The sequence below is a fragment of the Mustela erminea genome, chromosome 5 (assembly GCF_009829155.1).
Source record: "Mustela erminea isolate mMusErm1 chromosome 5, mMusErm1.Pri, whole genome shotgun sequence".
In the NCBI taxonomy this organism is placed as follows: Eukaryota; Metazoa; Chordata; class Mammalia; order Carnivora; family Mustelidae; genus Mustela; species Mustela erminea.
The window spans coordinates 975,699-988,848 of record NC_045618.1 but is presented as its reverse complement, the minus strand read 5'-3'; the positions used below and the strand labels follow the sequence as shown (position 1 = coordinate 988,848).

The window sequence follows — 13,150 nt, the reverse complement described above, 5'->3', positions numbered from 1 at the left end:
TCACATTCACCTCCAAATTCATTAACCGCCCCCGAGGGTCTTTCCACAAGATTCCGACACAGAGCTAGTGTCAGGGCAGGGGGCGGGCCGCGTCTCTGAGGCGCCCCTCAAGGACGGCCCCTCGGGATTCGGGGGACACATGGATACCGTCGCTGGGGACCCGCCGCAGACCCGCAGGTGTGCGTGAACGCAGGTGTGACGGGGGCGGGAGGGGTCTGGGGCTCCGGGTGCTGGACAGCGCCCACCCGCGGGGCCCCTCTGAGCGGGGAGCTCCGCCTCTGCTGCTTGGAAGGGAACACAGCTGCGGGATTCCCGAGCTCCGGGCGCACTGAGCTCCTGCACATCCCGACGAATGTGAAAGCCTCGTCATCCCTGTAGGCACTTTATAGATGGATTACAAAGGGCGTGATCCGAATACCATCTCAGGACCTCCGTGCTCGTCTGCCTGGTGGGCGGAGCTGGGCTCGGGGGGCCGGGATCATTGTACTTGCTGCTGTTCCTTCCCAATCCCAAAGGGAGGACCGTGGGGAAATTTTTGGTTTCGGTGATTTCGTGTCTTGAACCCAATTACCCTGAGCTCTCTGCAGGAAGAACTACATAAACCCAGAGACCACTTCCGCAGGGACACAGCGCCCGGCTCCGTCCCCGCCAGCAGCGCAGAGGGACCCACGGGATGTGCGGCTGTGCTGCTCTAGGTGAGGGTGCCTTCCGGTAACTGCGCAGAGTTCTGTGGTTTACAGCCCGCCGGCTGCTGCTAGGTGACGGTCTGCTCGAAGTCCGACAACTGCCTCATCTGCTCGGCCTGCATGGAGTGCCTCCGCAGGAGCGCCCGTCTGCCTCTCAGGTCTGCTCTCTTGGGTGAACTGGGCGCAACGGGAACCATGGATTTCAAGCCGCTCGCAAGTGGAGAAGACGGTTTGCTGCTGGATCTGATGTCAGGGATAAGTGGGTTCCCACCGACGTTTAAAGGCGGCAGGAAGCCGGGCCTGGTGTGCGAAATTCGGTCAAGCAGCAGAGTCCCAGAACCTCGCCTTTCCAGCAGAGGCGGTGGCCGGCGGCGTGCCGAGCTGGGGGACGTGCTGGGCGCGGCGTCCAGGGACTCCCGCGAGCCGTGGAAGAGAGCCAGGAAGGAGCCGTCGAGCCTCTTCCTGTCCAAGGGCCCTTTGCTTGATTCCAGGGAGACCGAGCTGAGCTGGTCGGCCCCAGTCTGTAAATCTAAGTCGTGCAAATCACTCTCCAGCCACTTGAGGGACACGGGATCTTTGAGAGCAGGGGGGCCTGCTGGACCGATACCCACCTTCTCCTGGTCAGCGGGGAGAGTCCCTCTCCGGGCGAGACGGGGGTGGGAAGCCTGACCCTTCTCGTGGGCGGCCTTCCAGGATGCTGGTCCTGGGGAGGCCGTGATCTTCTGCACCTGCTCGGCGACGGTGGGGAAGAAGGTGGGGTCTTTGCCATCGATGCTGCTGGTTCTGGAGAGCGGCCCCCTCTTGGGGAAGGACACATCACTGAAGCTCTTGACGACCTCACTGTCCGGGCCGGGGCCGTGGGTCTCGTCCTGACGCGCGCCGGCTGCCAGCACGGACGGCGCAATCAGGCCCCAGGGTTCGGACTGCAGCCTCTTCAGCTGGGGCAGGCGGGCCCGCTTGAGGTTCCCCACTTTCCTGAGGGGCGACCCGGGCTCATTGAGAGCCCTGGCCATGTTGCCGGCACTCAGACGCCCTGACTGGAGGCTGAAGAAGTCATCCTCCCTGTCCGTGGGTGGGGCTCCCCGGCCTGGAGCCTTCAGTTCGATGTCCGAGGGGGACGTGCACAGCGGAGGGGACTGGCGGTCTTCCCCTCCGGGCGACGGAGGGGCGTTGAGATACTGCTTGGTGGTTTTGGTGCCTGACGACGACTTAGCGGTTGTTATGATGATCACCTCCTTTCCTTTGGCTTTGCAGGCGTCCAGCAGGTGCCTCAGGGCGTCCTTGTCATCGGCGTTGATGGCGTAGACCAGGGCCGAAGCCCCCGTGCGGTCCTCGAGGCTGGGGTCGGCGCCGTTCTCCAGGAGCAGGGACACCACGTCGCCCCCCGCCTTCCGGATGCAGGCGTGGATGAGAGCCGTCTTGCCGGACTTGTCCTGGATGTTGGGGTCTGCCCTCTGGTCCAGCAGGTACTTCACCATCCTGGGCCGGCTGGTGCTCTGCTGGTCCACGTGCTGGGTGATGCACGCCACCATGAGGGCCGTCTCCCCTTTGTCGTTGCTCTCATTGATGTAAGCGCCCCCTTCCAGGAGGAGCCTGGTCAGCCTGAGCCTCCCCAGCCATACCGCCTTCAGGAGGGAGTTCCCATCTGTCCTCAGCTCCGTGTCGCCGTCCATCATCCTGGCCTCGGCAGCGCCTCCGGGCCACCGCGGCGATCAGACCTAGCGAGGGAGAAGAGAGAGGGATGACGTGTGCTCCGCCGGCGGCCGGAGCGCTGTGGCTGGTGCAGGGGTGCGGGGGTGCGGGGGTGCAGGGCCGCCGGATCCCGCCAGGTCACCCAGCTCGTCCGCATCCATCTGTCACACGCGTGGGGTCGGGGGACGGTGGCCGCCCCTCACAGAGCCAGCACAGAGGTCAGACGAGAGCACGTACGGAGAACCCTTCCCCACAGCAAAGCCGCGGACATAAGCCCAGCGCACAGTAAGCAAGACAGACGGCCGTCACTTACCTCAAATGTCGTGGAGGAAACCACGCTTCGCGCCCGTGGGCCGCGCTGGCTTCCGCACGTGGAAAGGCCCATGTCTGCCTGGTTCGCTGCCCCAGCCCCAGCGTCGAGCGGCGAGGCTGCCTCTCGGGTCACCTCGTAAATAACGGTTCACCCCATTCTTCTTCTAGCAGGAAACACGCCAGGACGGTCATAGAGCGATGGACGGTTTTCACCTTCTCTTTGCCGTACTTCCTGACGTAAGCATGCGTTACTATATAAGAGGGGAGAAATCAGGGCGGAAAATCATCATAAAGCAAAACCAGTCTCGCTACCCCGTCCGGGTTGTTGTAGTCTCTACTTTTCCAGCAGGTGTCAGAATCCCGTCGCCCTCCTGAACGTCTTCCATCACGTTCTCCTGAACATCGTCTTCCAGAACGATGCCGCACCCCTTCCCCCCTGGGAACAGGCGCAGGGCAGAGGATGGGCGAGATCACACGCCTGCCCACACCCCAGCGTCCGCGGCGGAGCCCTGCCAAACCTGGCCCCGTGTCCCTCCCTGAGTTCCTGCACCAGAGCCCCCAAACCCGGCGTCGCTGGAGAGGCCGTCCGCGGATACGGAGAGGTGGGGGCCCCTCCGGGCCCACGTCTGTGCCAGCACAGCCCCTCCAGGGGACTCCGTCCCCCAGGCTCCTGCAGAGCCGACGCTCCTGGCTCCCCACCTCAGGCACATCTGTCCTCCCCAACCCCACTGCCCTGAGCCGTTTCTGATCAGTTTATGACCCTCTGTTAAATGGGAAGTCAGAAGCCTTCCTTGGCTGAAGTTACAGACAATCCCACACCCTTCATCAGTCTCTAAGACGTTAATAGGTACTTGCAGTGTTTGTAAATGCCCAAACTGCACTTAAGGCTGCAACGAAGAAGAGCTCTCCTCGTACGCACGCACGGACACACACACGCACATGCACACGTACACACACACGTGCACACGCGCATGCACACGCCTCGGGGAAGCCACTCCCTTCAGGGAAGTGACTGTGGTTAACCGTCCAGTGTCCCTCTGCTTCCACCAAGGCTTTGTCCTGAGAGCTAGATCTCGGGGGGTCGTGCTGCAGGCGTGTTCGTGGTCCCCCAAGATCTTCTCTAGAAACGCTCCCGCCCAGGGACACCGCATGGCCGCTGTCTCCCCGTCTCCGCGCCTCCTCCTTCAGGCTCCTACTGTGTGTGTGTGCATGTGGGTGTGCGTGTGTGGGTGTGTGTGCGCGTGAGGTATGGCCTTTCTCTTTTTCCACCATCCCCTTATAAGAAGGGCCTGAGAAGGACTATAATAAGATCCCTTTAAGAAGGTCTCTGGGCTAGGTGTGTGCGTCCCCGCACGCTGGACACAATGATGCAGGTCCCACGCCACAAATCAAGGAGAGGGAGTGCGCAGCGAAAACACGGCCTCCTGCTCCCTCAGAGGCCCCTGGTCCCCAGCCCAGCCCCCTAGCTCCCCCGCTGTTGCCCCAGTCGCCCACGCACAGCGTCTCCATCAGATGCCCGCATGTTCGTCCCTTTCAGCACCCCTCGTGCTCCTAACTGCAACGTCTCCCCGCTCTTCCTTCCTGACTCATCGTCCCGCAGACCTCGGCTCAGATGCGACTTCCTTTTTAATCAAGAGGAGAATCACTCAAGACCGAACAGGGAGGGCAGAGGGAGATGACAGCTGAGTCATGCGCGGGCTATATAAAGAACTCCCACAAATCACTTCCTCCGAAAGAGGACCCACAAACCGCCGACGAGCACATAAAAAGGTGCTGAGCCTCATTAGTAGGCAGAGAAAATCAAATTAAGGCACAACGAGAGGCCACTACACATGCTGTGTAATCCGACGCGGCTAAAATTAGACCAGCGGCTCCGAGACCAGGGTCGGACCAGGATTCGAGGCGGCAGGAACCCGCTGGCGGGGCCGAAACCAGCCCTCCGCCCCAGTCACTCCACGCGGGCTTCCGCCTGCGGTGGATGAGAAGCGTGGCCACGACGTCCTCCCCTCCCCGAGCACACGCCTGCGAAGACCCTCGCCCCTCCTCCATGCACCCCTGCCTTGACCAAGAAAGCGCAGCCAGAGCGGCCGTGTGCGACTTGCAAGGCCTCCGTGGACCTTCGTTTGCTGCCTGTAAAGACATGCGGGGTGTCCCGCCGGCAGGGACACACGGAGTCCCAGCAGGCCAGCCCCGCTGACCACCGCAGTGCGAGTGAGGCCGCCTCGGACCAGCCGACCCCCAGCTGGTCACCCCTGCGGGAAGGAACGCAGGTGAGGCTGGCAGAAGTTTCCAGAGCCTGGTCCGCGTTGCAGAAACAATGCACAAACAACTGATTACTGTTCGAAGTCACTCGTTTGGGGGTGAGTCATTCACATCAATAAATTACCCGTAAATCTGTGTAGCCAAACATGTACTGAAACGTTTCCAGCAGCACAATTCATAAAAAGCAAAATCTAGACGCAGCCCACCAAGAAGAAAATAAAGTGTAGGACACGCACACGCTGTAATGCTTGCACTGTCTTGGCCTTCTCTCTTCCTCACACTGACAAAGCACCCAGACGCGCACCCCGCACAGCACACGAACGACCCACCCTCACCGCCGCAGTCACACACACACTACACGACACGAGAAAAACCGGACACGGCATCTCCCGGGCTCCTTGACGCTTTGCAAACTTCTCCGTGGAGCGTCGATGTGTTCGTCTCCTGGGTCGGCCTCCTTGAGCCCCGAGGCAGGGACGCGGTCTTCTCTCCCTCATCAGCGGTGTCGTAATTAGAAGGAGGGTCAAGGAAGATTCGGGGGAAAGCACCAGGAGAGAGGGGACAGGAAGGCAGGACGGGCATGAGGATGGACCGTGGTGTGTCCCTCCGAGTCCCGTGTGGGGCACATCGTATCCCTCCAGACCCCTTCAAGGTCCGGGGCAGGGAGGGAGGGAGGCTGGAAGGGAGGGGAAGGAGGAAGGGCCAGAGGGGACAGGACGGCCTCTCTGGGAGATGCTGCTCTCCCTGAACTTGGGGTCAGCGGCCCCCTGCTCCCCTGAGCGCAGGCCTCGTCCCAAATCCCAGCATCTAAGGAGAGCACAGAATGCAGACGAGGCATGCTGGCAGTCTCCAGCCCATCTGAGGGTACGACTCTGTGTAGGGAGCACTTTCCCTGCTGTCCACAGCCCCTTTTCACTGTGTGCCTCCCGACTGACATTCCTGAATGACAAAAAACGCAGGAGCTCTGAGTGAGGACAGACTCAGACCCTGGGCTCACCCCCGCGGTGGGGGAGACAGCCCTGCCCTTCGCTTTGCACATCCCCCAGACCGACGCGGTCACGTCGACCTGCCCATCTCCGGTGTTGGCCCCCCGCCTGTCTGTCGGGCCCGAGTGGCCTTGGCAGGGCTTGCACCTCTCCCACGTCGTCGGTCAGGCCAGTGCTGCAGGTGAACAGGTGTCCCACGAGTCCCACGCCCCGGCTTCAACCGGCCAGGAGCAGCAGCTTCCCCGAGGCCACCGGGTGCAGACACGCGGGCGCGCTAACCCTTTCTAGAGCAGATGCTGACTAAAGGGAGGTGGTGGGAAACAGACGTCGGGCCACCTCCTCTCCTCGCTGCTGGTGGGCTTCAAGGATTTCGGGGCAGGGGATGCCGCAGAGGACATGCCTTCCGCGAAACAGAGCGGCGGGCGCCTGCTGTCAGGCCGTGGCTGGCTGCGTGTCCCCTTGTACCTGCCTCTCCTTGTTCCCAACCGCCTTCCACTGCCCTCACCCCTACTCCCCAGGGTGTTATCTCCCCATAAAGTGCTGATACACTGACAGGCTTGTGTGGATGAAGCTTGAATATGGCCGCGCAAACCACGTGGGATGCACTGGCGCTGCCGGCCCATTCATCCTTCGTTCACCGCCAAACACGGACTGAGTGTCAACGCACCTGCCGGGCACGAAGGACAAAGAGTGCAGAAGTCGGGCTCGGAAGGGTCTGCTGGAGGCGGGAGGTCACCTAGGAGCCTCTGATGGAGGACGAGGGTCAGGAGCACCGGTGGGACGAGGCGGAGAGGAGCCTCAGGCTGGACAGGCGCTCCGAAGGCAGCACTAAACGTGACCCACGGGAGTGCGGGAGCCAACCGCGGTCTGACGGACTTTGGTTTGGGAATTCATCTCCTGACATGCGTGGCAGAGAACGAAAATGAGGGACAGGGACCCCTAACGCAGGGAGGATGAGACGCCTTTCGTGGTTCCTCAGCCTGTCGGTGGGAAGGAGGCTCCTGAATTTTGGAACCCCAAGCACTTGGCACGAGGCACCACGTTTTAAAATTAGCAACCCCAGAGTGGGTCCCCCACCACGTGTTTCAGAAACAGAGTCAAGAAGTTAAGAAACAGAGTTAAGTTTTTGCTCACTGAGACGTGAGCAAAATTTGCCTGGTTCCTTCCCCGCGGTCTGGCCCCCCTGCCCCTCAGCCCACCCTTCTCCCGTTCACCCCTCAGGGCTGTTTTCTGTCTCCCTCAGAAACGGGGCCACCACAGTGGGGCGAACACACCTTCCAAAGGCGCAGGGACTGACTGCCTCGATGAGGAACCCCAGAAACTAAAACATCACCAACGCCAAAAAAAATACAAGAAAACGATGTTCTCCCTGATGGAGGGGTGGGTGGGTGGAAGTGGTTGCCCTTTTTTGGCCCAGAAACTGCTGGATTCTTTTACTGTCCACGAAACTATTAAAGTCTAAGATTTTTGAAGCTGGGAGGAGGCACCTTGTCCAATGGTGCCCAGTTTAGAAACAGGGGATTTAAAGACAGACAGTCTTTCATCTTGCCGAGTTCAGGCTCTCTCCCTCCCGCGCCTCCCCACACCTGCAGCCTGAGTGACGTCGATCAAGGTTGCCCAGTAAAGGACCGAGGGCCAAATGTGGCTCCCAGGGTCGCCCTGCTTGACGGGCACAGTGCTTTAATTTTTGAAACTTGAATGTTTTAGGATGCATCATTCATTGTTCAGTTTGGCAAAGGCCTTGCCATCCTCTGTCATCCTATGACGGGCCTGACTCCTGCGCTCAGGCTACCTCCCTGGCCTCTGCAGGGATGCGGTTGAGGACACCAGGCATAAAACGAAAATAAACTTGGAATTCAAGTCGGGCTGTTCTGTCTCCGTCCTTTCCCTCGCTCCCCTAGCTTCTTACCTCTACAGGTTTGTTAGAAGCATCCAGTGAGCCAAAAGATGGAGGAACGCTCTTCCTAAACTTCAAAGCACGGTGCGCTTCTGCGAGCCATCGCAACAATGAGTTCGGTGCCACGAAAATCCCATCCGCTTTCTCTCCTCTTCCCCGAGTCACCTTGGCATGGGATTTCCCGTTACACTTCCTTTGTTAGGCAGCACGGTAAATCAGAGGGTCAAGGCATTGCATTTCTTTTCAAGACTGTTTCCTGAAGGAAAAATTGTGCAAAAGTAAGAAGGGCCAGCAGACTCCTGCAAACACCTACAAAGCGGCTCCTATCCCCGAGAAAGACACTGGTCATACACAGTACTTCACTTAGTGACCCGCAGCAAGCCTCTAGGACTCCAGAGCACACGTGCTGTGTATTCGTCTTACTGCTGGTTCTGGCCTGAATCTTGTTTCTTACCTACTTTCTCAGCTTCCTCTCTCCTCCTCCTCCCCCCCCACTTCCTTTTCCTTCTCTTCTTCCTCTACCTCCTCCTCCTCCTCCTCCTGTGGTTGAAGGACATGTTCCACACGTGCAGATTCAACAAAATCAGCTTATGGCTGTTCTTAGGTTTGTACACATCAGTCTGCCCACAGTTACATCTTAATGAATCTCAGCTACTTCCGATGTGTCAAACTGACATCTTGTGGATCTTTATAAATTGCCCGAAAGTCCTTGTGGAACAAAAGAAAATACAGTCGATGACTATGTATGCCGTTGATCATGTATGCCGTTGATCTACATGAGCTTGCTGTTTCCATAGATCGAACAGTGGTTTACAAAATCATGTTCACCTGGTTAGACCTGATCCTTACAGGGCTTCTCTCCACGCCCTGTAGGTCTGTAACCGCTCCACCATCCTAGCCCCTGAGGACGTACAGCTGCGGCAGAAAGACTGCAGAGCAGAGAGGCAGGTGGCCTGGATTCGGATGGCAGTCCTGCTGCTAGGTGGCTGTGTGACTCCCCCAAGCGTTGTTTTGCCACACGCATAGAAGAACTCCAACCCCACCTAACAAGACTGCTGTAAGGCTCAAATGGAGGCCACATGGGAACACTGTACAAAGTCTTGTGAATACCTAAGGTATTATTATCCTGACTCAAACTCATCCAGGATCCTCCCTCTGAGCCCTGCACTGGGGTGCCACTGCCCATCACCCACCCTTTCCCTCTTTCAGTCACCTGTGCCCCCCTTTCCGGCCCCCACCCCCCAACCACAGTCCACAGTCTGCAGAGTTATCCCCCCGGTACACGATCTCTTCGACCATCTTGCCCTGCACTTTTGCAAAGGAAGCATCATTACCCTAATTTTCCAGACACAGAGCTCGGCGTTCAGACAGGTTGGGGGATTGTGCCCAAGCACACAGGTTCCAAGCACACAGGCCCAGCTTTGATTCAAATTCTGCCTCCCTGAACCCAAGTGCGGAGCTTTCGGAGCTTTCGGGGGGACTTGCTCTGGCTCGGGCACACCTACCACTGCTGCAACCCGGCCGGGTGGACAGGAGTGGTACACCACGGCCGGCAGTAGGGACCTGCACAGGTGACGAAGCCCCCCCATCCTCAGCAACAGCACCCAGGCTCTCTGCGTGCCTAAGGACCGCAGAACCGAGCGGAGCGCTCAGCACCCGGCCCGGTGCAGGCGGGCGCTCAGTAAGTGTAGGTTTTGGAGGAGTCTGGGTCGCCTTTCAAAATCCAGGAGGCCACGCGTTCCGCGGTCGTGTTCGCGGAAGCGGGGGGATGTTTATACTCCGCCTCTTCCTTCCGCAGTCACGGGAAGCAGTTCGAGGCGGACCAGAAGCAGAGCTCCACGTCCGCGTTTGCGACCCCGGAGGCCTCTCTCCGGGCGCGGGAGGCGGCGATGCAGGGCGGCCCGGGCGGGGAGCGCGCGGGGCGCGGGGCCGGGTTCGGAGCCCGGCGCTGTCCGAGGTGCTGGACGCCGGCGGCGCGCGCTGCGGCCGCCGCGGTCCCCGGGCATCTCCCCGCAGGCCGAGCGCGGCGTCAGGGGCAACCCGCGCGGTAAGTGCTTCTCCGTCATTGCTCTGAAATGCTCACGTTCGAACTCTTTACAGTTTCTCGAACACTGTCAGGATCACAACCTCTCACCGCCCGATCCTCCTAGGTTCCTGCAAAACTGTAGGCTTTTCTCCCTTTTCGGTCCCTGCAGAAATTCAGACACCTATCACCCCGCCCCGCTCTGCTCCGCAACCATTTCCTACAAAAATCCAGGCCCCTACGCATCTCACCCCCACGCGTCAATGCAAAAATGAAAAAATGTAAATCCATCTTCCACACCCTTCTCCCACAATTTCCTGTGATAAAAGCAGACTTTCCTTCCAGCCTCCCACTCCTGCCTCGGCTAAACGCGTGGACTTACTTCTTGGGAGCTCAAGATCCCTCCCACCCGGTGGACCAGGGCAGACCCCTGCGGTGCGCTTACCTGGTGAGGACGCTCACCAAAGGAGGCCACCTGAGTGCAGGCCTCCGGTAGGGGCATGACTTCAAAAGCAAGATCCGGGGGTGCCTGGCACTCCCGCCCTCCGCTTCGGGCTGGTTACCAAGGGGCACTTCCAGGCTGAACCGCGCCCGGGCGCTGGGATTAGCCCGGGCCCGGATCCAGCTGAGTGACTTGCCCAGAACTTCGCCAAGGTTCCTAAATAAGACCCCTGCGTCAGTGGCTTCCGAGCACCCCTTGCTCCTCCAAGTTCAAGTGAGAACAAGGGAGTTCTTCTTTAAGAGAAGGAAGCGTGGAAGATGAGAACTGCGCCCAGTTCTTCTGCCCTGCAGGTCTCCTGTGCTCCGTCCCGGGCCCCGCCGCCGGCTGGCAAGCGCCGTTGCCCGCCCGCGCCCGGAGCGCGTCTCCAGCCGCGACGCCGGCGGGCTGTGTGGGTGAGTGTGCCGGGGAGGAGCGAGCACCGCCGGGGCAGCGGGGGCGGGGAGAGGCGCCCGTCGCCCCGCCCGCACCCCCGAGGCGCGGTCAGACCGGCCAGACCGCCTCGCGGGAGCCGGCTGGGGACTCCGGGGGTCGGGAGAAGGGCGGCGCGCTCCCCGAACCTGACGCCGCACGTGCGGGACCGGGTAGGGATTTGAACTGGGGTCTCCTTTCCTCTCCACGCGGCTCTGCCTTCCTCGGGTTTCCTTCGTCAAACGCGCTCGGATCCAGAATGTCCGTCCACAGCGTGGGAGGGAGAGGAAGGGAAGAGGGGGGCGGCTGTGGCAGGAAGACTCCAGGGGTGTGGAGGAGTGGGATCGGTTATGGGGTTTCCATCCCGGCCCCTTCCGCGCACCTCCTGTCTATTCCCAGGACTTCCCGAGCAGCCGCAGCCGGCCGCCAACAGCTCTGTTTTCTTTGTAACAGGTGACTCCCGCTTGCTGGGTACCGGCAAAGCCCAAGGCATCAGTCCGCAAAGAAAGTGCCGCCCCCGCCCCAGTCTGGGACCTCCCACCTCCAGCCCAGGAGGAGCCCCGCCTTTCCAAACCACAGTCCTGCGGGAGGGACTGCCCAGGTAAACACGCACACGCATGTTCCAGTTTTCCTTAGAAAAAAGTCCCACCACTTGGGTCGGTTTTAATCATTTACGTTTTCCTAGAAAATTGTCCATCTCATTTACAATTTCAAATTCACAGGTACAGAGTTACAATTCGCTTTACCTTATAATTTTCAACGCCTCTAAATCTCAAGGTCCCCTTTTCATCCCTGAGTTTGCTGCGCTCCCCCCCCCCCCACTATTTTTGGTGTTTAGAGTTGCCCTTACTTTGTTGTGGTTGAGTTATAAGATCTACGATTTCCGTTCTGTGGCCTATTCAATGACTAATTTAAATGCAGAAACCATTTTTCCTCACACTCAGTGAAAGAAAAAAATGAGCATTCTGTGTTTTTGCATACAAACATAAAAATACACTGTGAATTTTGCAGAATTACCCTCCACATCTTTACTAGTCTATGTTGGTTAGGAGCAGAGTCTGAAGTCAGACTGCATGGATTTATTCTTTTTTAATATTTTTTTTATTTATTTGAGAAACCGAGAGTGAGAGGGAGCACAAGCACGGGGAGCAGCGAGGGAGCAGAGAAGCAGAGGACCCCGGGATCACGGCCTGAGCCCAAGGCAGGCTCTGAACTGACTGAGCCCCCCTGGTGTCCCAGACTACGTGGATTTGAATCCCAGCTCAAGCACTTACCAGCCGTGGATCACTGGTGAGTCACTAACTGGTCTGTGCCTCAGCTTCCCTCTCCATAGAATCAGTTAACACTAGTGTCTGCTGCAAGAGGCAGCTACATTTACGCCGAGCCCCGTGTACCTGCAAGCTGTTCCCCCGCTCTGTTGTGTGTCAACCAGGATCCACGTCATGGGACCAGAGACGCACGCAACTGAGTTAACACATGGGCAGTATTTAGTGTGGTGTGCGGTGAGGACTAAACATCATACGTGTCTTCGCTCTGTCACCCGACCTGTCAATATTCACAGGAAACTGTTGAAGTGTTTCAGGATGTTTGGATCCGTTTATTCAAGAAAAACGTATTGGTCTGTGTGACCAGATCTACGTTTTTCTGGCTGTGCGCTAGTCAGCTGTGAACAGGAAAGACCAGTTCTCTGCTTTCGTGGAGGGACCTTCTCAAAATCCGGACTTGTCAGCATCTCTTGGGGGTATGAGCCAGTGTTCTGCTGTTCCGCGACCCCGTTTCATGCAGGAGAACACGAGGTAAACGTTCTGCACCCTCTTCTAAACCCTCCTTCTGGTGGAATCTCAGTCGCGTCCCGGGAGCTGCGCCCTATGTGCCCGACCCACTTGGTCCATAACGATAATCATAATTTTCAAAAATAATCATCGCTTCTAGTAGCGATTAACAGCTTCGAATCGCTGCTGTTGCCAGTACGTTCCCGCCAGAGGCGTCTAGGGACACACCTGCCCGTCACCACCGTACACGGTCACGGCTTGTTTTCCTGTGATGACAACTTTGAAGATGAGCGACTTCCAACATCCAACAGAGAACCTGTTCTCAGTCGTAGTCCCCATGTGACACATTACGTCTCTGTGACTTACGTATCTTATCACGGGGACTTTGTACTGTGTGGTGCCCTTCCCCCATTTTGCCCGCCTCTCCCTCCTGCCTCTGGTGGTCGGCAGTCTCGGTGCGTCTTCTCTCCTCAGCCCGGAGGGGATGGTGTCTGTCTCCCACTCCTGAGCACTTTCCCTGCACAGACCATATTTCTAGTCAGTCACTGTCTGGAGGGAAGACAGACTCAGGGGTCACTACCGAACCGCTGAGCTAGAGCTCTTAGCAAGG

The 13,150-nt window shown here is 58.7% G+C and overlaps 1 protein-coding gene and 1 long non-coding RNA gene across 6 annotated transcripts; one reads left to right on the top strand and one right to left on the bottom strand.

Moving 5' to 3' along the window:
* Nucleotides 1–504: 504 nt before the first annotated feature.
* Nucleotides 505–10,412, bottom strand: ANKRD34C (ankyrin repeat domain 34C). 5 transcript variants are annotated; one of them, XM_032341893.1, is made up of 5 exons: nucleotides 10,304–10,412; nucleotides 7,848–8,091; nucleotides 6,606–6,918; nucleotides 2,692–2,941; nucleotides 505–2,404 (listed from the first exon to the last, which is right to left on the bottom strand). In XM_032341893.1, exon 5 carries the CDS (start codon nucleotides 2,360–2,362, stop codon nucleotides 755–757), a length of 1,608 nt encoding a protein of 535 aa, XP_032197784.1. In that variant the 5' UTR covers nucleotides 2,363–2,404; nucleotides 2,692–2,941; nucleotides 6,606–6,918; nucleotides 7,848–8,091; nucleotides 10,304–10,412; the 3' UTR covers nucleotides 505–754. The 5 variants fall into 5 exon arrangements, with proteins under 5 accessions (XP_032197784.1, XP_032197786.1, XP_032197787.1 ...); XM_032341895.1 differs by lacking the exon at nucleotides 10,304–10,412 and adding an exon at nucleotides 9,919–10,074; XM_032341896.1 differs by lacking the exon at nucleotides 10,304–10,412 and adding an exon at nucleotides 9,170–9,500.
* LOC116590294 lies at nucleotides 9,622–12,770 on the top strand. The gene is made up of 3 exons (XR_004285526.1): nucleotides 9,622–9,882; nucleotides 10,204–10,752; nucleotides 11,222–12,770. It is a non-coding gene; the product is annotated as an uncharacterized LOC116590294 (long non-coding RNA).
* Nucleotides 12,771–13,150: the final 380 nt, after the last annotated feature.

Bases quoted from the DNA above. Each gene is read 5' to 3' on its own strand.
- ANKRD34C (XM_032341893.1), bottom strand. From the start codon at position 2,362: ATGATGGACGGCGACACGGAGCTGAGGACAGATGGGAACTCCCTCCTG.